The sequence below is a fragment of the Plectropomus leopardus genome, chromosome 23 (assembly GCF_008729295.1).
Source record: "Plectropomus leopardus isolate mb chromosome 23, YSFRI_Pleo_2.0, whole genome shotgun sequence".
Classification (NCBI taxonomy): Eukaryota; Metazoa; Chordata; class Actinopteri; order Perciformes; family Serranidae; genus Plectropomus; species Plectropomus leopardus.
The window spans coordinates 730,678-750,554 of record NC_056485.1 but is presented as its reverse complement, the minus strand read 5'-3'; the positions used below and the strand labels follow the sequence as shown (position 1 = coordinate 750,554).

General features: G+C 40.4%; 1 protein-coding gene across 16 annotated transcripts in view; it reads left to right on the top strand.

Annotated features, from left to right (window-relative positions):
• The window catches only part of ablim2 (actin binding LIM protein family, member 2), a 113,588-nt gene extending 104,346 nt beyond the window's left edge, over positions 1-9,242 (top strand). For all 16 annotated transcript variants that reach the window (XM_042511939.1, XM_042511933.1, XM_042511927.1 and 13 more), the window contains 4 exons: positions 2,273-2,333; positions 4,458-4,465; positions 4,576-4,656; positions 8,746-9,242. In XM_042511939.1, the coding sequence (XP_042367873.1) occupies positions 2,273-2,333; positions 4,458-4,465; positions 4,576-4,656; positions 8,746-8,859 (264 nt within the window). In that variant the 3' untranslated portion in view covers positions 8,860-9,242. The remainder of the gene's footprint in view (positions 1-2,272; positions 2,334-4,457; positions 4,466-4,575; positions 4,657-8,745) is intronic.
• The last annotated feature ends 10,635 nt before the right edge of the window (positions 9,243-19,877 follow it).

The following is a 19,877-nucleotide window of genomic DNA, read 5'->3' as shown; positions in this document are numbered from 1 at the left end:
ATGTATACACCTTGATCGGACCTGAACTGGCCTAGGTGTTTTGGGCATGCTCCATAGTCCCCGAGCTATGCTTTGACCTGGAAGTCAAACAGCATTAATTCATAGAAGAAAGCCAGGAAAAACAGAAGAAGAAGAAAAAGAAGAAGAAGACGGGGAAAAGAAACTAAACAAGACATGTTTTACTCTTCGCCCATGGAACCTTTTTGCCATTGGCTACCTTGTTTGGTGTGTGACATAATAGGTCAACCTAAAGAAGGTCCAATAGCAACTAGCTGAAAGGGGGCATATCTCCACCTGTCGTGGCAGAGTTGGACATACTTCTGTCAACAGATGGATTCTTTCCCAATGCTTGTATACTGGGACAAGGATAGAAGCCCAATTAAATCGCTGATTAACTGTAGCTCCACTTAACTGTTCATCAAATCATACTGACTGACCCCAATGAACACCGACATGTGTAACAGTAAAGTCGTTCTATATACTCAAAGAGTTTCTAGAGTTTTCCCTATGTAATTTATTGTGGGGAATGGGGTGTGCCCATCACCAAACCCAGCACAGCCACTGATTAGAGGAGCTTTAAATATTTGGCTGCTTCATCAGTGAGAGCTGTCATTGATTGAGCTGTATGGAGGGTCTGATGTCGTGTTTGAGACCACCGGGCGGTGCTGTTCCTTATTCCAGCTCTCACCAACCCTGCTAAACTACATAAACCAGCCTTCATCCTGATAGTGTATGTTTAGACCACACTTTACTCCCCTGCACATCCACCAGCCCAGAAACTGTCCTAATGCCCCCTGGCTAGGGGGCATTAGTTTCAAAGTTAGTTTCAAAGTTAGTTAGTTTCAAAGTTTCAAAGTTTCCCTCCATTGAAAAAGAAAAACACCTTCACCAAGCTGTTCTCTCACAGTTTGAGTATCATATTTCACAGGGAAGGACAGGCAGACAAAACAGAATAGAAAAGGAAATTAAAGCTCAGGAGCCATGATGTATGTAGATGAATGTAGGGAAGGGCGATTTTTTTTTGGTCAAATGTGGAGCTAAGTAACATTATACATGCAATACACTTTATCTTTTTGTGCAAGCACATTACTCATATGCAGAACTAGAAAATACACTACCTGCAGAAAATGCATGTGAATACTGGGTGCTAATATACATTGCAATATTGCTAAAAATACAGAAATGTGAGATGAATTTCATGAAAAATATAAAAGCCCAAATGCATTGCAGTTCACTGCTGAAAAACCTGGAAGTTAACATGTGAGGCTGGCACTGTACCTAAAGAAGCTAGGAGCTGAAATACATCTCTGGAGAAGCTGGATGCTAAGCTGCAGTACGGTGTTAACATTTTTAAAGCGGTTTGATATTAAGCCAAACACTTGACCGGTTTACAGAATTTTACCAGGTGTCACTCAGAATCATTATGTTATACTGAGAAGCAGCTGCTAAATCAAGTAGGAAATCTGATAAAATGCTGTAAACCACTCTGGTCCAGTGTTAATATCAAACCAACCAGTCCAACCCTACACTGTAGTACAGCAGCTATCTATTAGTTGTAACTTTAAGCAGTATCATTTAGCCATTTACCACACTGACAGTGAATACTCACATGTCATATGCCTGAAATCTCTGTGTAAAGCATTGGTTAATAAACAGCAAAAAAGCTTTTCTGCATTTTCCTGTTTCTCATCTAATGTGACAGAATGCTTCTTTCCTCCAAAAGGGGCTCAGGCCTTGGCATTCGGCACGTGGTGATGCAATGCCATAAAGGTCCTGTTTTGCACAATGGATTTTTGAATGAGCTACATAACAAACATCCACAGGGATGTGAGTCACTACAGCAGATGACTGAAAGTTAGTGTCTCTCCCCCCACATATCCATGAGTTTTGGGGCAGATCCTCAGAACGAGCATGAGTGTCTGTTATAATTTTGACCTTAATTATCAGTAGTCTGTCACTAGCATCATAGACTCCACCTTTAAGGTAATAAATGCAATCCCTTTGCCCGTTGTGCATTACTTTATGCCAAGATTATTCGACATTTAAGCAGTAATGGGGCTCTAAGTGACGTAAACTCACTATCAAAGTGATGTGTCACACTCACATTTATATTTGTCAGCCTAAAAGAATAGGAGCAAACGAAGGGCAAAGCAGCGACCAAAAGTTTCAGATGTATCTTGGCTTTAATGAGGACTGTTCTTGGCAAAATGGAGCAGGACATATGAAGAATGATCTAGCTGCTCTGTGTTTACATGTGTTTGTGCTCCTATAGGCTCCTGAGATGGTGGAGGATGAAGTGGACCCAGACTCCCAGAGCTGGGGAGGGATGAGAGGTGGGACTGAAAATTAATTAAATGTGTTTATCTCTTGTCTTTGTGCTGTTTAAGCTAAATTTAGTGGTTTGCAAGCTTTTTCAGTGTTGAAAGACGCATCAGCTAATTGCCAAAAATACATACAATGCAGTCTGCAGATATTTGGACAGCGAGACATTCTTAGCCTGTTGGCTCTACTCCAGCACTTTGGATACGAACGTCAGATGTTAAAGTTCTGACTTTAAGCTTTACAACTCAATGTTCATCATATCTTTGACTATCTGCTGCCCAGACACTTTCAGTGGGCAGGAACCCCCTCCCCCACACACACACAAAAAAAGACTACAATTTTGTGTGCACAGTGTTTCATAGTTTGACCTGCTGTTTCATACTGAGGAGAGCATCTTTACCAAAGTGCTTGGTCTTACATTGTGTCCTTAGCCTAGGTTGATTATCCTTGGCACAGCAGAGGCACTCAGCACATTATGGAAGCCACAAAGACAGTTTTTGATTCTGGCCTTGTTATTCCAAAGAAAGTTCTTCTTCAGCTCTGGAAAACATCAGAGATTCCCTCAGTATGGCACTGGTTTAACAACTTTCCACTTGGAGGGAATGAGGTTTGGATGTCATTGTAAAGATCTTGGCCCCCTTCACTGGAACCAAGTCCAAACCAAACTTGACACTTTTCTTATTACAAGTTGTAGAATCAGACTGTGCTGTACTTATTTCACACTTTATTCACATTTAATCTAGTTATGGATGTTTTTCTTGAAAATGCTATGCAGAAGTCAAAGTTACTTTTGTTCAGTGGTCATGGAAGTATTCAGATCCTTTACTAATACCAAAAGTACTAATACCAAACTGTGAAAATACTCTGTTATATGTAAAAGTTCTGCATTGAAAATTAGACTCAGGTAAAGCATGTAGGTAAAAAAAAAAAAAAAAAACTCACAAAAAGATTCAAAATTATTTAAATTGCCAATTAATTTTCAAACATTTGGCAGATTGGTTGACTGACTAATCATTTCAGCTGTGCTATAAACTGTTTGGTCATTTAATTTTTAACAAAACATCAAATTTATAAACTCTTGTGTTTTTTAAATGCAAAAATCTTAATTTGTAAACCAAAGCTTTGAGTTTATTGTTGTGAAGTAAAAAGTTCAATATATCCCTCTGAAATTTTGTGGAGTACAAGTATAAATTGGTGGGAAAACAATAGACTTGAGTAAAGTAAAAGTTCCTCAAATTCATGCTTAATTGTAGCACTTGAGTAAATGAACTTGGTTTCCCCAACCACAGCTTTTGTTATCTAGGTTCTATGTGCATGATTTTGTACCTATGATTTTTTTTTTTTTTAACAAAGAACCAGATATATTAATCATCTTTTGTACAGATGAATCAACCAGGAGCAGTTAATTTCCCTCCAAGTCTCAGATGAGCTCTGGCGTTAGTCACCAAAAGTTGTCCATACAGAAGAAAACAGCTCTCTTACTTCAAAATAACACTAGAATAACTTGACAACTATACTGGTGTAATGGGTCACAAATTCAATCCCAAAAGAGATTATCTATCTCTAGTTAATAGTATTAGCGAAAATCCCAAACTAACGTGAGACGGCCCGTGTCGTCCTTCCTTTAATTACAGATCTAAGGTCAGTTTACAATCCCTGATTACATTGTGAGCAGGCCTGCAGAGCCCTGCAGTTCTGGCTCCAGATCAGTTACAGTACCGGCGGTAACAGTGTAGAGCGGTGATGTCATTTTTCCAGCTGCAAAATTATTGGCATATGTTTACAAGTGTGTGTGTGTGTGTGTGTGTGTGTGTACAGTGCCAGCTGTTTCATAGGCAGACACAGAGTTGAAAGGATGCCAGCCTCATAACTGTGTGTTTGTGTGTGTGTGTGTATGTGTGTGTGTGTGTGTGTGTGTGTGTGTGTGTGTGTGTGTGTGTACGTGTGTGTGTGTGTGTGGTATTTGTAATGCTTTTGAATCTTTGAAACCCAATATTTCTGAGGAGGTTTGAGTCCACAAGGTGTGGTTTATTTTCAGGCTCTCGTGGTAGTTTTCATAATAGGTCTGCTATTTTAATAAAAACATGTTGTTCCACCACATTAATTCTCTCTTTCTCTTCTTTCCTCCCTCTCAGAATACAAGGTAAAATTTCCCTCATTTGTTAATGCTTTACAAATAATACTCTTGGCAGCTTTGTTTAAACAATGGATTATAATTGTATATCCCCACAATGCTTACTTTGTGTGTGCCAGATCTACCCTTATGAACTTCTGGCAGTGACACATAGAGTGAAAGTGAAGCTTCCCAGAGAAGTGGATCGCACCAGACTGGAGGTAAGCTCTCATCTTCTGCTCTGTTGTTTCCCTTCTCTGACCACAAGGCACTAAAAAGCATTGTGTTGAGTGACCTCAATCAGAGTTGTGCAGTTTGGGTAAAGCAGCCACACAGCCAAGCCACATAGGATTAAAGTACTATCCAAAGCATAGGGAGGTGAAATTTAATTTAAGAAGTTCATTTAAAAGTAGGTATGTGGACAGGGATGTTTTTAGTTAACATTTTGTTTCGAGCTGTCTTTCATGATTTTAATTAGGTAGGCCTCTAAAGGGCGCAGTCAGTTTGTTTCCATGCACAGTTTAGTGGAGCTTCGGTTGTAGCTCCTTGTCCCAGTATACAAGCAAAGAATCCAGTTATTAATCAAAGTATGTCTGACTCCACCATGGCAGTTGGAGATATGTCCAACAAAACTGACCATCAGTCAAACAACAATATCCTTTTTAGATGATTTTAATTCTGGGCCTGTGACAGCCACATGACGAATGCGTTTGAACCAACAGTCTTCTTGAAGACTGTCAGTCAGTTTTGTTGTACATTGCTTTTTGTGTCATGTACCTGGAAGAGTTTTTCAGTTGCGCTTGGGAGTGTGCTCCTTTTTTCCGTGTGAGGTGGAGGTATGTCCCCTTTCAGCTAGTTGCAATTAGACCTTCTTACTGTTGACAAGCAGTTAGCAAGCAGCAAAAAGGTTACATGTCCAACAGTAAAATATGGACTTTTTAACTTTTTGGCACTGTACATTTCTTATGTACTATAAGCTTTACTTGTACCTTCATCTTGTTTTGTTTTCTTCCTTTCTTCTTCTTCTTTTGTTTTTCTCAGCTTTCTTCTAAGAATTTTTGCTATTGCCTGGCGGGGGGGACTAGGGGGCATATAGGCCAGTTCAGTCGAGGCGTACACATGAAAAAGTGAATCCACCGTCAACCATTATCTAGGTGTGTTAGTCCATCTTCAAGAAATTTGTTTAGTACAATTTCAGGCGGACTAGCATGTTTACATGTATTTTAAAGGTCTAGTTTTAGTCAGGCTAACATAATAATTTGCTTTTTCCTAACATCATGTAACATGTAACATCATGAGTCTGAGCAGTTCTATGTCAAAAGTGAGTCCAGACACAAAATATAACCAGAGAACATCTTGCAATAGGATCACGGCCATGTTACAGCAATCTGCGACCTAAAATAAGAGTGTAGAATTTAGGTGGCAATGGGCCCTTCCATACCTCCCATCCCCTCCTTCTTCTTGTTATTTTTTTCTCTGTATGTTTTAAACCGTGCAAAATGAATAAATACAAAAATACAAATAGAAATACAGTCAGCTAGCCTCAGCCAAACACCTATAAAGTTCTTACACGGTTGTGACACGATCGCAGTGACAAAATCTGCCCACAGACAGAGAGACAGACACTTGGCAAGATATTAAAAACCACTTCTGTTTTTGCTTATTCAGGTCCTCTCTTTTCCTGCTCCTTTTGAGTTGCTGGGAAATCAGCAACATATCTGACAAATGAGTGTTGATGACATCAACAAAAATTCCTGTCCCAAGTCCTAATAAAGATACAAGCAACTAAGAGTGCTAGCTTACAGTCCAAACGCTGCAATATCAGTACTGCAGAGTCCACTTTAAGAGTTTCTGGGTCATCACAAAGTCTGGCCTCTGGAGCAGGAACCTGTTGTAGAGCAGAAACTATAACCAAACCCATACAAAGTGTGAGAAAATGTTCCACAGTTCCTGCCGAGGAAAGAGACCACTAATTGCCCAATTTGCAGGTTCCCAGACATTCTTCATGTAATATGTTAGTGAACCGTGAGGATGATATTTAAATGGCTGATGATCATTCAGTGAGTTGCCCTGTCAGTAATGTAACCTACAATATGAATGCTCCAAAAGACTAAAGCATGCACATAAGATGTCTTGGGTCACTAAAGCTGCTTTTCGAGCTGTCTTTGGGTTCAATCTCAGCCTGTTCCACCTCTGGCCACACTCAGTGTGGCCGCAAGTGCCGCATCCTTGAAAGTTTAAAGTGATATGAGCAGTGTAGCAGTGGTTTAACAATCACAGGTTTACTGAGGGTTGAGTTATACTTTACCCTGCCTAAGTAAAGACTAAAACAATAAGAGTAGATCAGATAGAAAGGAAAGACAAAAATTCTAGTTATAATAACTTTGTTGTGTAACACTTTAAAAGAAATCTAAATTTAGCAGTATTATATATTGTATTCTGTCATTTTACTCACGTTATTATCCTGTCAGCATGGCAGGTAACAAATGAAAGAGTTATGGATGTTTTTCACTTCACATTCCTTCCTCTGTTGGTCAGAATGGAAACCAGGTGATTGGCTACCACACAGCAGTAACCTGCCTCTATCACTATTATCATAGCAACGCACAACTACTGTGCACAGTGCAACTTAAGCTTTACAATAACGTGCCAACTGCTTTTGTTCTGGGTCTTAATCAGTCCCATGCATGTTTTGTTCCATGGTATGTTTCTGACATTTACAGAGGAGTTATGTTTTCAACATGAGCCAAGCTGGGCTTTGGATAACAGTTTTGTTTGGAAGAACTTCTGAGGCACAGAGTTTGGTGTTTTAAACCTCAGTAGAGAATGCACTATAACGCCTGCTTTTGTTTGTGAACACAAACATGATCTTAAGATTAATTTCTTCAATGTGAGTTCAATGTAAGGGTAAGCTGCTACTGATTTACCGAACAGCAGACGTCCATCCATCCATCCATCCATCCATCCATTTTCTTCTGCTTATCCGGGGTTGGGTAGGGCAGCAGCCTAAGCAGGGAAGCTCAGACTTCCCTCTCCCCTGCCACTCTCCCAGGGGATCCCGAGGTATTCCAAGGCCAGCTGAGAGACATAGACTCTCCAGTGTGTTCTGGGTCTTCTGCAGGGTCTCATACCGGTGGGACGGGCCCTGAACACCTCACCGGAGAGGTGTCCGGGAGGCATCCTAATAAGATGCCCAAGCCACCTAATCTGGCACTTCTCAACGCAGAGGAGCAGTGGCTCTACTCTGAGCTCCTCCCGGATGACCGAGCTCCTCACCCTATCTCTAAGGGAGAGCCCAGCCACTCTACGGAGGAAGCTCATTTCGGCCGCTTGTACCCGCAATCTTGTTCCTTTGGTCACTACCCAAAACTCGTGACCATAGGTGAGGGTAGGAACGAAGAACGACTGGTAAATCGAGAGCTTTGTCTTTCGGCTCAGCTCTCTCTTCACCACGACAGATTGACGCAGAGTCCGCATTACTGCAGATGCTGCACCGATCCATCTGTCGATCTCCCGCTCCATCCTTCCCCAACTCTTGAACAAGACCCCAAGGTACTTAAACTCCTTCACTTAATGCAGGATCTCCTCCCCAATCTGGAGAGGGCACTCCACTCTTTTCTAGCTGAGAACCATGGCCTCGGATTTTGAGGTGCTGCTTCTCATCCCGGCCGCTTCACACTCGCAGTGACCCAATCCTGAGGTCACCAAACCGGACCCCCTCAACACCCTGATAGAAATTCTGTCCATAAAAGTTATGAACAGAGTCGGGGACAAAGGGCAGCCCTGACAGAGTCCAACCCTAACTGTAAACGAGTGCGGACCAAGCTCTGGCACCAGTCGTACAGGGAACGGACAGCCCGTATCAGGGGGTCCGATACCCCATATTCCCGGAGTACCCCTCACAGGACTCCCCGAGGGACACTGTTGAATGCCTTCTCCAAGTCCACAAGCGCATGTGGACTGGTTGGGCAAACTCCCATGCACCCTCAAGGATCCTGCCAAGGGTTCAGAGCTGGTCCACAGTTCCACGACCAGGACGAAAACCGCATTGTTAAGTTAAGAGAAGGATCACCATCGTGGCAGGAAGACACTAATCTTGACTGCTGGTAGAAAGCAGTGTGTTAATCCTGGTCTCCAATCTCAAAGTGGAACCATCCATCCACCCTAAAGTCTAATTGATAGTGGTGTAAACACCATCACCAAACACCAAACAAGCAGTGAGGACAGTTTCTTAAAATTAGGACCTGCTTTATGTTTAATGTAGGACTTTTGCACTGAGTATATTTTCCTGCTGTGTTTTGCTTTGTCAGAGACACCTATCTCCTGAGGATTTCCAGCAGGTTTTCGGCATGACCCTGGAGCAGTTTGACCGTCTGGCTCTCTGGAAGAAGAACGACTTGAAGAAGAAGGCACGCCTATTTTAGACCGAAAAAAAAAGCATCTCAACAAGCATCCGTCCTGTCTGGGAGGAAGCAGATAAAAAAAACCAACCCATTTGACATATCTATATATGCAGCACCATGATAACCCTACTTTCCACCTGTAAAACGCCATGCCATCTGCCTGTGATGCCACGGAGAGGCACTCCGTTTGGGAACATTTTCACACTGTTGACTGACAACCTTTACAGAAGAGGACGAGGAGTTGCGTTTGCATGGCCTGTATTGATACTCCTTGCCTTCCGTGTGGTTTCTGCATCCTCCCCCACCCATTCCAATGCTTTCATACACCCTGCACTGTAAAATCTGACAGCTTGATTTTACTTTTAAATCTATGAAACTGATTGCTGCAAAAAAATGCAACTAACTATAACTAGTCGTCTTAATTTATGTTAACTTTTTTAAGTTTACTTAAAAAGTGATTTAATTAATTTTGTGAACTTCAAAATGAAAAGTTTAATTAAATTAATCTTTCTAAGTTTTAGCAACTTCAGTAAACCAAGTTTACTGTGCCTTATATTATATTCTTCTGGCTGCAAACTCAAATTTGTAGAGAAAAACTTAGAGTAAAACTTGTAGAGCTCCTAACTTCATTATTGGCAAAATCCTCTTTGTCAGGATAAGCTTAAGTCACACTAATTTGGTTTACTGAAGTTGCAAACACTTACAAAGAACAAGTTAATTTCACTTGCAACAACTTCACAATATTAAGTAAACACAGTTGTATTTAACAATTAAATATAAAGTTAACATAAATTAGAATTAATAGCTTTTCTTTTTTTCCTTTTGTAAAGATTATTTAAAGTACGATCAACATGTCAGATTTCACATTGTGGCAAAACAGTTGCTTACGAATTACAAGCAAATTTTCATGCAGTCCTTCGCCCATAGCTCTGTGCCTCTGACTGGTTTCTGTGCGCCTTTTCCTACTCTGTTATTCTTATCTCACCTCTCTCTATCTCTGAGTTTTTCATTAGTTTGTTTTTATGATCTGACTGGTCTCTATATATCATCTGTTTGCTGCTCCGATTTTCTCTCTTGCTGTCTCTACATCATTTTATGTTTTCCTCCCTGCATTGACTGAAGCCAGTTAATTTTATTGAAAGCCCTGCCATTACATAAGGACAGTGAAGAAACTGCAGGCTTGTACACACTTACTGTTCAGGCATGTCAAGGCCAAAGAATGGGATAGGAAACAACTCCAGCTGTGATCTTTGTTTGCAAAAACTGTCAAAAAGCACCTCATCATACACTTTTGTTTTCAGTTTTCCTTCATGTTCTTTTCTATCAGAGAAGTTGGGAAAGACTAGCCGGGTTGTTTTGATACGCGGTTCCATATCTTCCACAAGCATCTCGTAAATCAGCACAGATAGCAGAGCACAGGCTGGATAGGGGCCACAACATGGCAGTGAATCACACATGGGAGGGGAGGATAAGGAGGGTCCCTGCACAAAGTATACAGTTTCAGGGTTTCAGGGTGTGCAAAGATGTCAAACATGCAGGACTGCCAGTGTGACATGCACTCACATCAACCAACAAATTAAATTATTTTTATAAGCTATTTTTGACTTCTGGAAAGGATCGTTAACCCTTTGAAAGCTGGAGCAACATAACTTTTCTTGTGCTGTGTTCAGATGCTTTCATAAATTTGAACCTTTTTACTTCTGAGCAAATTGGTGCAATTTCTTTGTAAAAATGGAAAATGAAGGCAATGAGCAACTTGGTAAGAAATGTTCCACAAATTGCAAGAAATTAGTAAATTCAGAAAATTATAAAAAAGCTAGGGGAAAAATATAATCATCATAATTACAAATTTAAAATTATGTTGCAGAATTATTATCATTTTTTAGCACTTTTTCCAAGTTTGTGCCTTTTTTTTTCTAAATTCAGGTAATTTTTTTAACTTACTTTTTACTGATTTCTTACTATTTTTTGGGTCATTTCGTTTTCCATTGCTAATTTCCTTCTTTTCATGTTTTTGACAAAAATCAAGCCAGTTTGCTCAGATTTCAAAGCGTTAAACAAATCATGAGATGCAGCTGAGAGACATCATGATTTAGTTGGCAGAAAGAAAAGCCCAAGCATACTTTGTTAAGCTTCACAGACCTGCAGCGGCACTTAAGCATAACAAGTGGGGTCTTGCTTGACTTCAACCTCATTACTCTCTAGGTGTGTCATATCCTCTCGGACAGAGATTTAACTCTTTCTGTGTCTGTTATATGAGAGCATTGCTGCGTACAGTAAAAGCTCCACTTAAGCTGAAGTCCATCAGCTTTGCTCGATGATTCCTGAACCGTACATGGATCAGTTTGCCAACCTACATACTGCAAGATGTGTGTGAGCATATACTGGACATATAGCAGATATATCTGTCTGTGTACAAGCCATGGTGTATAACTCTTTGGGCATGCATGAGGTTTGGAAAATGGGGTTTGTCCACTGACCTCAGATCAGAAATGTATGAAAATGTTATCATCAGTGTGGTTTGAGTGATTATTTTGTGGTTAAACTGAATCAAATGAAATGCCTGGGTCAGCTGCTTACATTAACCTGTGTTAGATATTTATTTAATAGCATTAAGGATGGGATTTTATTTTGAAAACATAAGGGTGTAGTTCAGTGACTAGTATCACAGAGAAGAGAGCTTTTGAAGAGAAACATATCAAATTTTGAGTTTAATCTGAGTGTCAATTTTACTCCTGTAAGTAACACACTAACTGTTGTTATAAAGCGTCATGTCCTCTTTCTAATATTCATCTGCTATTAAAGTGCTTTATCCAAAATACTGAGTCACTACGGCCTGGAGTGTTTGACTTTGTTCGATGAATGTCAAGTATTTATTACTGATGAAATGACAATACATTCAATCAAAGTGTGTAACATAGAGGTGTGTGGATATGTGTATGTCTCTGTAGCGGAGATAGCTGAGGCTGGAGGCTGGAGGCTGGAGGCTTGAGGCAGAGTGTTTTTGGTTGTTCCTCTGTATGTCTGTCCATCCAGCCAATTCTCATGAATGCGATAGCTTTAAAATGCTTTGACTAAGAAGGTCACTGTGACCTCACCTATCTTATTCTTGTGAACAGGATTTCTCAAGGGAACCTTGAGGGAATTTCTTCAAATTTGGCACATACGTTCAAGTGGACTTAAGGATGAACTGATTAGAATTTGGTGTTCCAAGGTCAAGGTCATGGTGACCTTGCATCCGTCTCATTGTCTTGAAGGCAATATCTGAAGATAGCTGTGAGTAAGTTTCCTAAAATGTAGCACAAATGTCCACTAAACCCCAAGAACAAACTTATCCAAATCTGGTGGTCAAAGGTCACCAAGACTTTATAAAATATGTTTTTGGCCCTAACTCAAGAATTAATTCAATTAAATTTCACACAAATATCCTGTACGATATAATGATGAAGTTCTTACATTTCGTACACAAAAGGGTCAAAGGTCAAGTGTGACATCATAATGTTCTGCAAAACATTTTTTGTTTTCCTGCCATTCCTAAAATGTACATCTCAGAAACAGAAGAGAAGACATCTGGTCAGTTACTGACTTTGTGACTAGTCTTGGGTGTCCACCTTAAAACTGTGCTGATTGTAGAGATATTATGTTCCAAACACACACACAGATTAATAATGGATTTCTACTCTAAATACACTCATAAATCTTTCTTTTTTAATATTAAGGGACTTTATTATGTAGGATTTTTTCTCCAAATCAAATAAAAATCAAATATAAAAAATGACAAAAAATGGTCTGAACAGACCTTTTATCAACAAAATAATGTGAGATTATTTATATGGTTAACTCATACCAATTAATAAAGTGATGCTTTGAAACACATTGCATGTATTTGTTATTGCAAATCAAAATATCCTAAATCTCTGAAGTATTTTTGGGAAACATTATGTTGAAAACCTCCACTGATGACTATTCTGTGAGCATAATTCATTCAAATCTTTATATACAACTTGGGAAATCAACAGAGGGACACCCTTATTTTCAATTATGCTGAGCATGAACAAAGACATTAAAAACAATCCACATGCAAACAAATAGCAGTTAAAATAGAAATAAAATCATACAAAACAACAAACAAACAAAACAGCTAAAAATAAAACTACAGCATAACATATTTTTATGGTGTAGAAGTAGTATGAAGTATAGATAGAAGAAGTATAATTAAAAGCACTTAAAACACTCAAACAGCCGTAATCAATAAGTTGCATTTTAAAATGCCCATTCCTATGGACGCATATTTTTGAGAAATCCTGAGTAAAAGCTATAAATCTTAATCTGTGATATTAAATATGTGTCATTGATAGAATATCTCAAGTTTATGTTCAACACACTAAACAAAAGTGATGTACTTTAGCAATATAATTTATAGACTCTGCCTTGCATTTCCTCCTTTTCTCATGGTTGGCCATGCTTGTTAATAAAGGGGCAGTGTCTCTCCTGAAGTCCACTGTGGATGATGTAGAACACTATAATTAGCTTACAGATATCCCATCAAATAAGTCTGTGCATTTGGGTGGAGTCAGATCCTAGAAAATGTATGACCATTGGAATGAAAGGGGGATCTCAATGGACTAAATAAAGTAGAAACGTATCAGGACAACCTACTGACCTCTCTGCAACATGTGTGTCTGACTGTCTGGTTCTTAATCAATGGACCTATTTTTAGCAATGTTGCCATGTTTCCAGATGTCAGCAATTGCTTTGGTGAGCACAGTGTTACATCACTGATATCCAATGGTCAGACAACAAAAATAAAACCCATACACCAAAGTTTTAAGTTAAGAGAGTCTGTAAAACCCAGTCTGAGCTTGTTCAAACATGTTTAAAACTGTCATTAGAAAATCTGCCATGCTACAGATGTGTTTCTATACAGCAAAGCCCACAGTGGGAATGTAGCTAATGCGATGCTACATTACAGTGGGTTGTGAAGGACAACCCACCCAGACTGGATGACACAGGCAGAGAGACCTTTCATCTGTGAAGGCAAACAGGCCTCTGACCCTGAGACATGTAGACACCGCTCACACTCTGTACTGTAACATTCACAGAGTGTAGTTCTTTAACCTTCACAGGGACAGAGTGCATAATATAATAAAATATATGGTAATTGTAGAAGAATGAATGTACATGTCACAAAACCACATTAATGAAAGTTTTTGTCTTTAGATCTGTGGTCTTGAAATATATTTCTGTAATCATTTGACATTTATTATCAATAAGCAAAAACAAAGCACAGTGTCTAGACAGTGGTCTAGTAAATGATTTTAGTTTTTATGGCTGATTTGTTTCTAAGTTGCAGAAATATGTTTGTCTTGTTATAATTCTAAAATTTAGTGTTGACTCTCATATGATATATTTTGGCTGGAATGACCTTTCTTGTAGGATTGTCATTTAAATAATGATCAGAAAATGAATTAAGAACACATGTAAATCCACAGAAATATTATTCAAAAATATTACTATTACTATTATGAAATGTTTTCTCGTCATGTTCTCTCGATGCAACTGGTTACTTTCAAGGCTTAATTTGTTTCTCTTTCATAATATCCTGCTTTAAAATCCTAATAACCACATTTTCATGAACTTGTTTTATCTAATTACAGTAAATCTAAACTGGATGTACTATTTCTTCGGGAAACTCCAACACGTTGCTTTCATCAAGGTTGTGTTTGGCTCAAGTGGCTGAACTCACACACAGTCTCCAGTTCTTAGTGTGTCCATGTCCTTTGCTGTACGATTGTAGTACTTTGCTTGTCTCTGTTGGTTATGTATGAGTGCTGCTTTAATGTCCATCACCTTTGGCCTCAAAAAACTCTCTCTGATGGGCAGCAGAGGCCTTGTCCTTCTACTTAAGAGCCTCTGTGCTAGACTTGCATTCAGCCCTTGTGTTGGGGTGTTCCTATGTTCCAGTATGGACCGGTATGGATCCTGTCCAGACATTTTTGTCTTCTTCATGAGCTGCTTGGCTGTCTTCACAGCTGATTCTGCCTTCCCGTTACTTTACGGGTAGCCAGGTGAGGACGTAATGTGAGTGAATTCCCAATTTTGGCTGAATTTTTGTTAACTCTCTGGACGAATACTGGGGCCCATTTTAAAAAATGACAACATCTGGAACCCCCTGTCTGGCAAAGTGTGCCATAACTGTGCTGGACATTGTGTCTGGGAGGTAATCAATTTCTCAAAAGTTGGAAAAGTAGTCCACTGTTATCAGATAGTCTCTGCCTTCAACACTAAAGAGGTCAGTACCCACTTTGTCTCTTTCTGCTGCTTACGATCTACTGACCTGCATATGTCACACATTGTCGCAAATGATTTCATGCGTTCATTCATGCCTGGCCAATAAATGCATTCTCTTGCCCTTTTCAAGCATTTTTCAATCCCCAGATGTAATGAGGGAATCCATTGGATGATGTCCGCCTGTAGTGATTCAGGGATGACAACTCTCTCTCCCCTGAAAACAAGTCCATCCTGGGTGCTCAGTTCATCCTGAAAGGAAAAGTAATGTATTATGCCAACAGGTACATCTTTCTTGTTTTGTTCCCACCCTTTCTGTATGGTGTTGATCAGGGTCTGCAGCTTTCTGTCTGTCTGTGTTGCAGCATGTACATCACTCAGCCTCTCTGCTAAGATTAGTACAAAAGCCATCATGCTCTGCTCAATGTGTTGGCCAGTAGCATGTCATGACCTGGAACGTAGGTGACATTTAGGTCATATTTTTGCAGTCTCAACAACATTCTCTGAAGTTGTTTCGATGTATTCCACAGTGGTTTTTTGATGTTATTTGCAAGTGGTTTGTCATCTGATTGTGCATTAACAGGTCGGCCATATGTATACTGATGGAACTTTTCCATTCCAAATACTACAGCGAGGCACTCTTTTTCAATCTGGTCATAACCCCTTTCTGTTGGTGTTAGTGCCCTGCTCCCATATGCCACAGGCCTGCCATTTTGTGTCAAAGCTGCTCCCAGCCCGGTTCCACTGGCGTCGCACTGCAGTGTCAGCTCCATCTCTGGCTCATAGTATTTTAAGACCAGTGTTATTTTGTCTTTTAATCTCTTGAATGCACTCTCCTGCACATCAGACTACTCCCACAGACTCTCCTTGTGTGTGAGCTGCCTCAGTATCTCGCAGTCGTCTGTTCATAAAACTTGGCTAAATAGTTCACCATCCCAACCAGTCTCTGGACGCCTTTAACATCTGTAGGTGGTGGCATGTCTGTGATGGCTCAAACCTTCTCAGGATCGGTTTTCAAACCCTCAGCTGTGAGAAGGTGTCCGATGTAAGGCACCTCCTGCTTTCTTGATGTTCCTCTCTCTGCTTCTCTGAAGGAACTGTCTGAGTTTGTTGTCATGGTCTAAGACTCACACTCTGCACTGTTTCACCTTCTCCTGTCATGAGAACATCATCCGCTATGATGTGGATGCCTGGCAAGCCTTCCAGTGCTAGCACCAGCTTGCCTTGAAAAACCTCTGGCGCTGGGCTGATACCAATTGGCAGCCTGAGCCATCTATATCTCCCAAAAGGTGTGGCAAAAGTAGTAAAGTAGCTTGATTCTGCTGCTAGCTTCATATGCCGGAATTCATGTTTTACATCACAAACAGTGAAAACTTGTGCCCTTTACATGTGTGGCAAAATATCATCTATAGTAGGCAATGGGAAATGGTTTCGTTTCAGAGCCCTGTTTAAGGGTCTTGGGTTGATGCACATTCTGGGCTTTCCATTTGGTTTCTGCACAGATACCATGCCACTTATCCAATCTGTACTGCAGTCAAATGGTGCAATAATCTCTCTGCCTAGAAGACTCTGTAGTTCTTCTCGTAGGGGTTTCATCATTTCTACAAGGACTCTTCGCTTTGGGAGTTTCGCAGGTTCGACAGTGGAGTCAGTGTCTATTTTGTACTCTCCTCCCAAACATCCATCCCCTGTGAACACATCCTTGAACTCCCGCTGGAAAGCATGAACCACCTCCACCACTTGTCCCTCTATAGTCTTGCTGTGCTCATGGGAGATTTCCATAGCTGTACACACCTGTAGGCATTTATCCAGAGTCAAACCATCCTCTCTGAGCAGTCTTTCTCTCCAACTCGAACTGTGTGTGCCACAAACGACCTTGATTTCTGCCAAAAAAAAAAAGCGTTATCTTTCCATAGTCTCATTGATTTTAGGTGTGCAATGTTCATCAAACCTTGCCATCATAAGATCCACAGTCCTGTTTGCTGTACTCACACCGCTCATTAGCATTTTGCAGAGCTCTCTCCCACATTCCCCGATGAGGTAGTGAAATAGCATCACTCTGGCAGTCTCGTCCACGTCTGGCATTGCTAGTCCCATGTAAAGAGTAAGCTCCTCTCCATAATTTCCATCCATAATTTCCAAGATTTCGCCAGGTTGTTTGTGTCCATATCTCACTGTGCAGGCGGTTTTAATCCCTCCATGTCTCGCTCGTGAACACGTGTGTCTTATTCCACACTCTCGTCTGGACCGCGCCTCCATAGTTACGGTGTTTCACGCTGTAAATCAGCTGTTCGTCAGCTGGACCGCTGCCACCATTTTTCACTTTGCTCTGCCTCTTCCAGACTATACAAACTGGACGGTTGAGTATTACCCTTACTCACAGGGAACTTTATTCACTCTCTGCAACTCACTCTTATAATACAATCTTTCTTATAGCAGGTACACCAAGCCCCCAGGAAGTGCGCCACCCCCTGAAGCAAAATTTATATAGTGGCCGAAAGTGGAACTACTGCCTCATGGGATGCACACTGGCCCAGAAAGACTTTTCCCCATTTGTTAACATTGGGAAAGAGACCTCCTTAAATCACTGGATAATTTTTTTTGAGACATGTTGACTTTTTAGAACACATTTTTTTATAGCCATTATTAAAAAAATTAAGTGTGTTTCTCCAGACATAAAATGAATGCACATCGGACATGCGCGTGTAACTCTAAGAGTTTCTGACAGCACAGGCTTTGTACCGGCCGTAGTAATGGATATTTTTGCTGTAATTCATTATTTTTTTATCACAATTAATCATTTTTAAGATTTTACAACACATCCATACGCTGTTGGCTGTAAAGCCTGTAATATGGATGTCTTACCATGTCTGTATCAGAGACCGTATATACAGTCTACAGTCTGTATTCAAACTACCAGTAATCAGTGAGCAGTGCGGAGCTCTAGTGACAGTTACTAAAAGGTACTGAATGTAGTATTTTTTTTAAAGCTGAGCTGTGTAATACAACACGGGGCAACATTACAAGGCACCATCTTTTATTACCTTTTTATGGGCACAACACATTCCGATTCTGTTAATTTGATTTCTCCGGCCGAGATTACAATATGATTCCCTGATGAGTTGTATGTATATGTGTGTGTGTGTGTAAAGAGAGATAAATATACTATTATCTGATAATCACATAAATATTAAAACAGACAGCACCGCTGTCATTATACCGCTGATTAGCTGCTGTTGCTAATAAGCTAAGCTACTAGGAGAGGAATAAGCCTGCACCGGCGCTGTTCACTTAGACCACTCAGGTCATCTGTGTGAGCGAGCCAGTGAGTCGGAGTCAATGCTCGGGTACACTCGGCCGTGTTCGGCTGTCGTTAATCACTTCTACGCATGCTCTATGGGCCTGTAGATCCGGGAATTTTACACTTTTCTAAACCTGGAAAACGAGTTTTCTCTGCTTCATGCGCCACTGAGCAGCCCTCATAGAAATGAATGAGGCCCCACCCACACGGCTGTATCCAGACTTCCTTATAATAAATCCATGAGGTACATCAACTGCGCATCTGCCGTGCTTCAACTAATGCAGTCCATGTGTAAACAACATTAATGGACAATCCCATTGTTACAGGTGACAGGCTCAACATCCTGATACTCTGGTACCACACCTGACTCAGTTTTTAGAACAATATGGAGACCTTGTAATTCATCTATAGATAGACAGGTAATTTGATAAAACCACTGATTCCAATATTCACCTGAATAAAGTTTTTGATCCACCCCATAAAGCCTTTGCGGCAATTCTTGATTAGTTTCAACTAAAAAAAAGAAAAAAAGAAAAGAAAATAGGTAATTTAATATCCATATAAAATCATTTTCTGATGATTTATGCCATGGTTGATCTATGATAATTTGGACTGAAACTGTACAGGACAGGCGTGTGAAGGTGGGGAAGTTGGAAATACTACATCATGAATGAAGGCAGAGGGTCCCTCATAGCTCTGAACCAGACAAGACCCGCCTCCTGAAGCGCCGCCTCATATTAGTTGACTTAGGCGTCAGTCACTGCTGGGGGCTGACAGGCGCACCCGCCCTGCCTCTATTGTCACCGGCGCGAGAGGAATATTTATTCAACATGGAAAAGAAAAAGGCCGACGACAAAGGTAAGCTGCTGCTGCTGCTTTGAGATTCATTTTACTGCTTCACGTTTGACTCTGAGGTTGTCTGTTTGTTGGTTTTTAGTGTGGTTTGTTGTTGAAGAGCTTTTGGCCCGTCCTTGTGTGTTTGTGTGTGTGTGTGTGTGTGTGTGTGTGTGTGTGCTGACTCAGTTAAGGGATGGAGAGGATGCATGTTGGCTTTTATTTCATGTCCAAATGTAAACACTGGCCTATCTTGCATACATTATATTCTTGTGGGGACTTGTGCGTGAAGAGCTAGTCTGCAATGGTTTATAGTCCCCTTAGTGTAATTTGGTATTTTTATTGGTCTCATTAATAACCCCATGGTGTGATTACAGGTCTTCAGAAGGTCTGTGTGGGTTTTATTTTGCGACTTTTATGGTGAAAATATTGTCTGTGTATGTTAATAGCATGATTCTATTACTACAATATCACTACAACACCTAATGACCATAACCAGGCTGTTTCATTTCATGATATTGTGTTCATGCATCTGACTCAAAATTGTGTTGATCAGATGCAGTTGGAGAGTACAGACTAAGTAGACAGTCAGTATAAGTCAGTCCAAAATACAGAC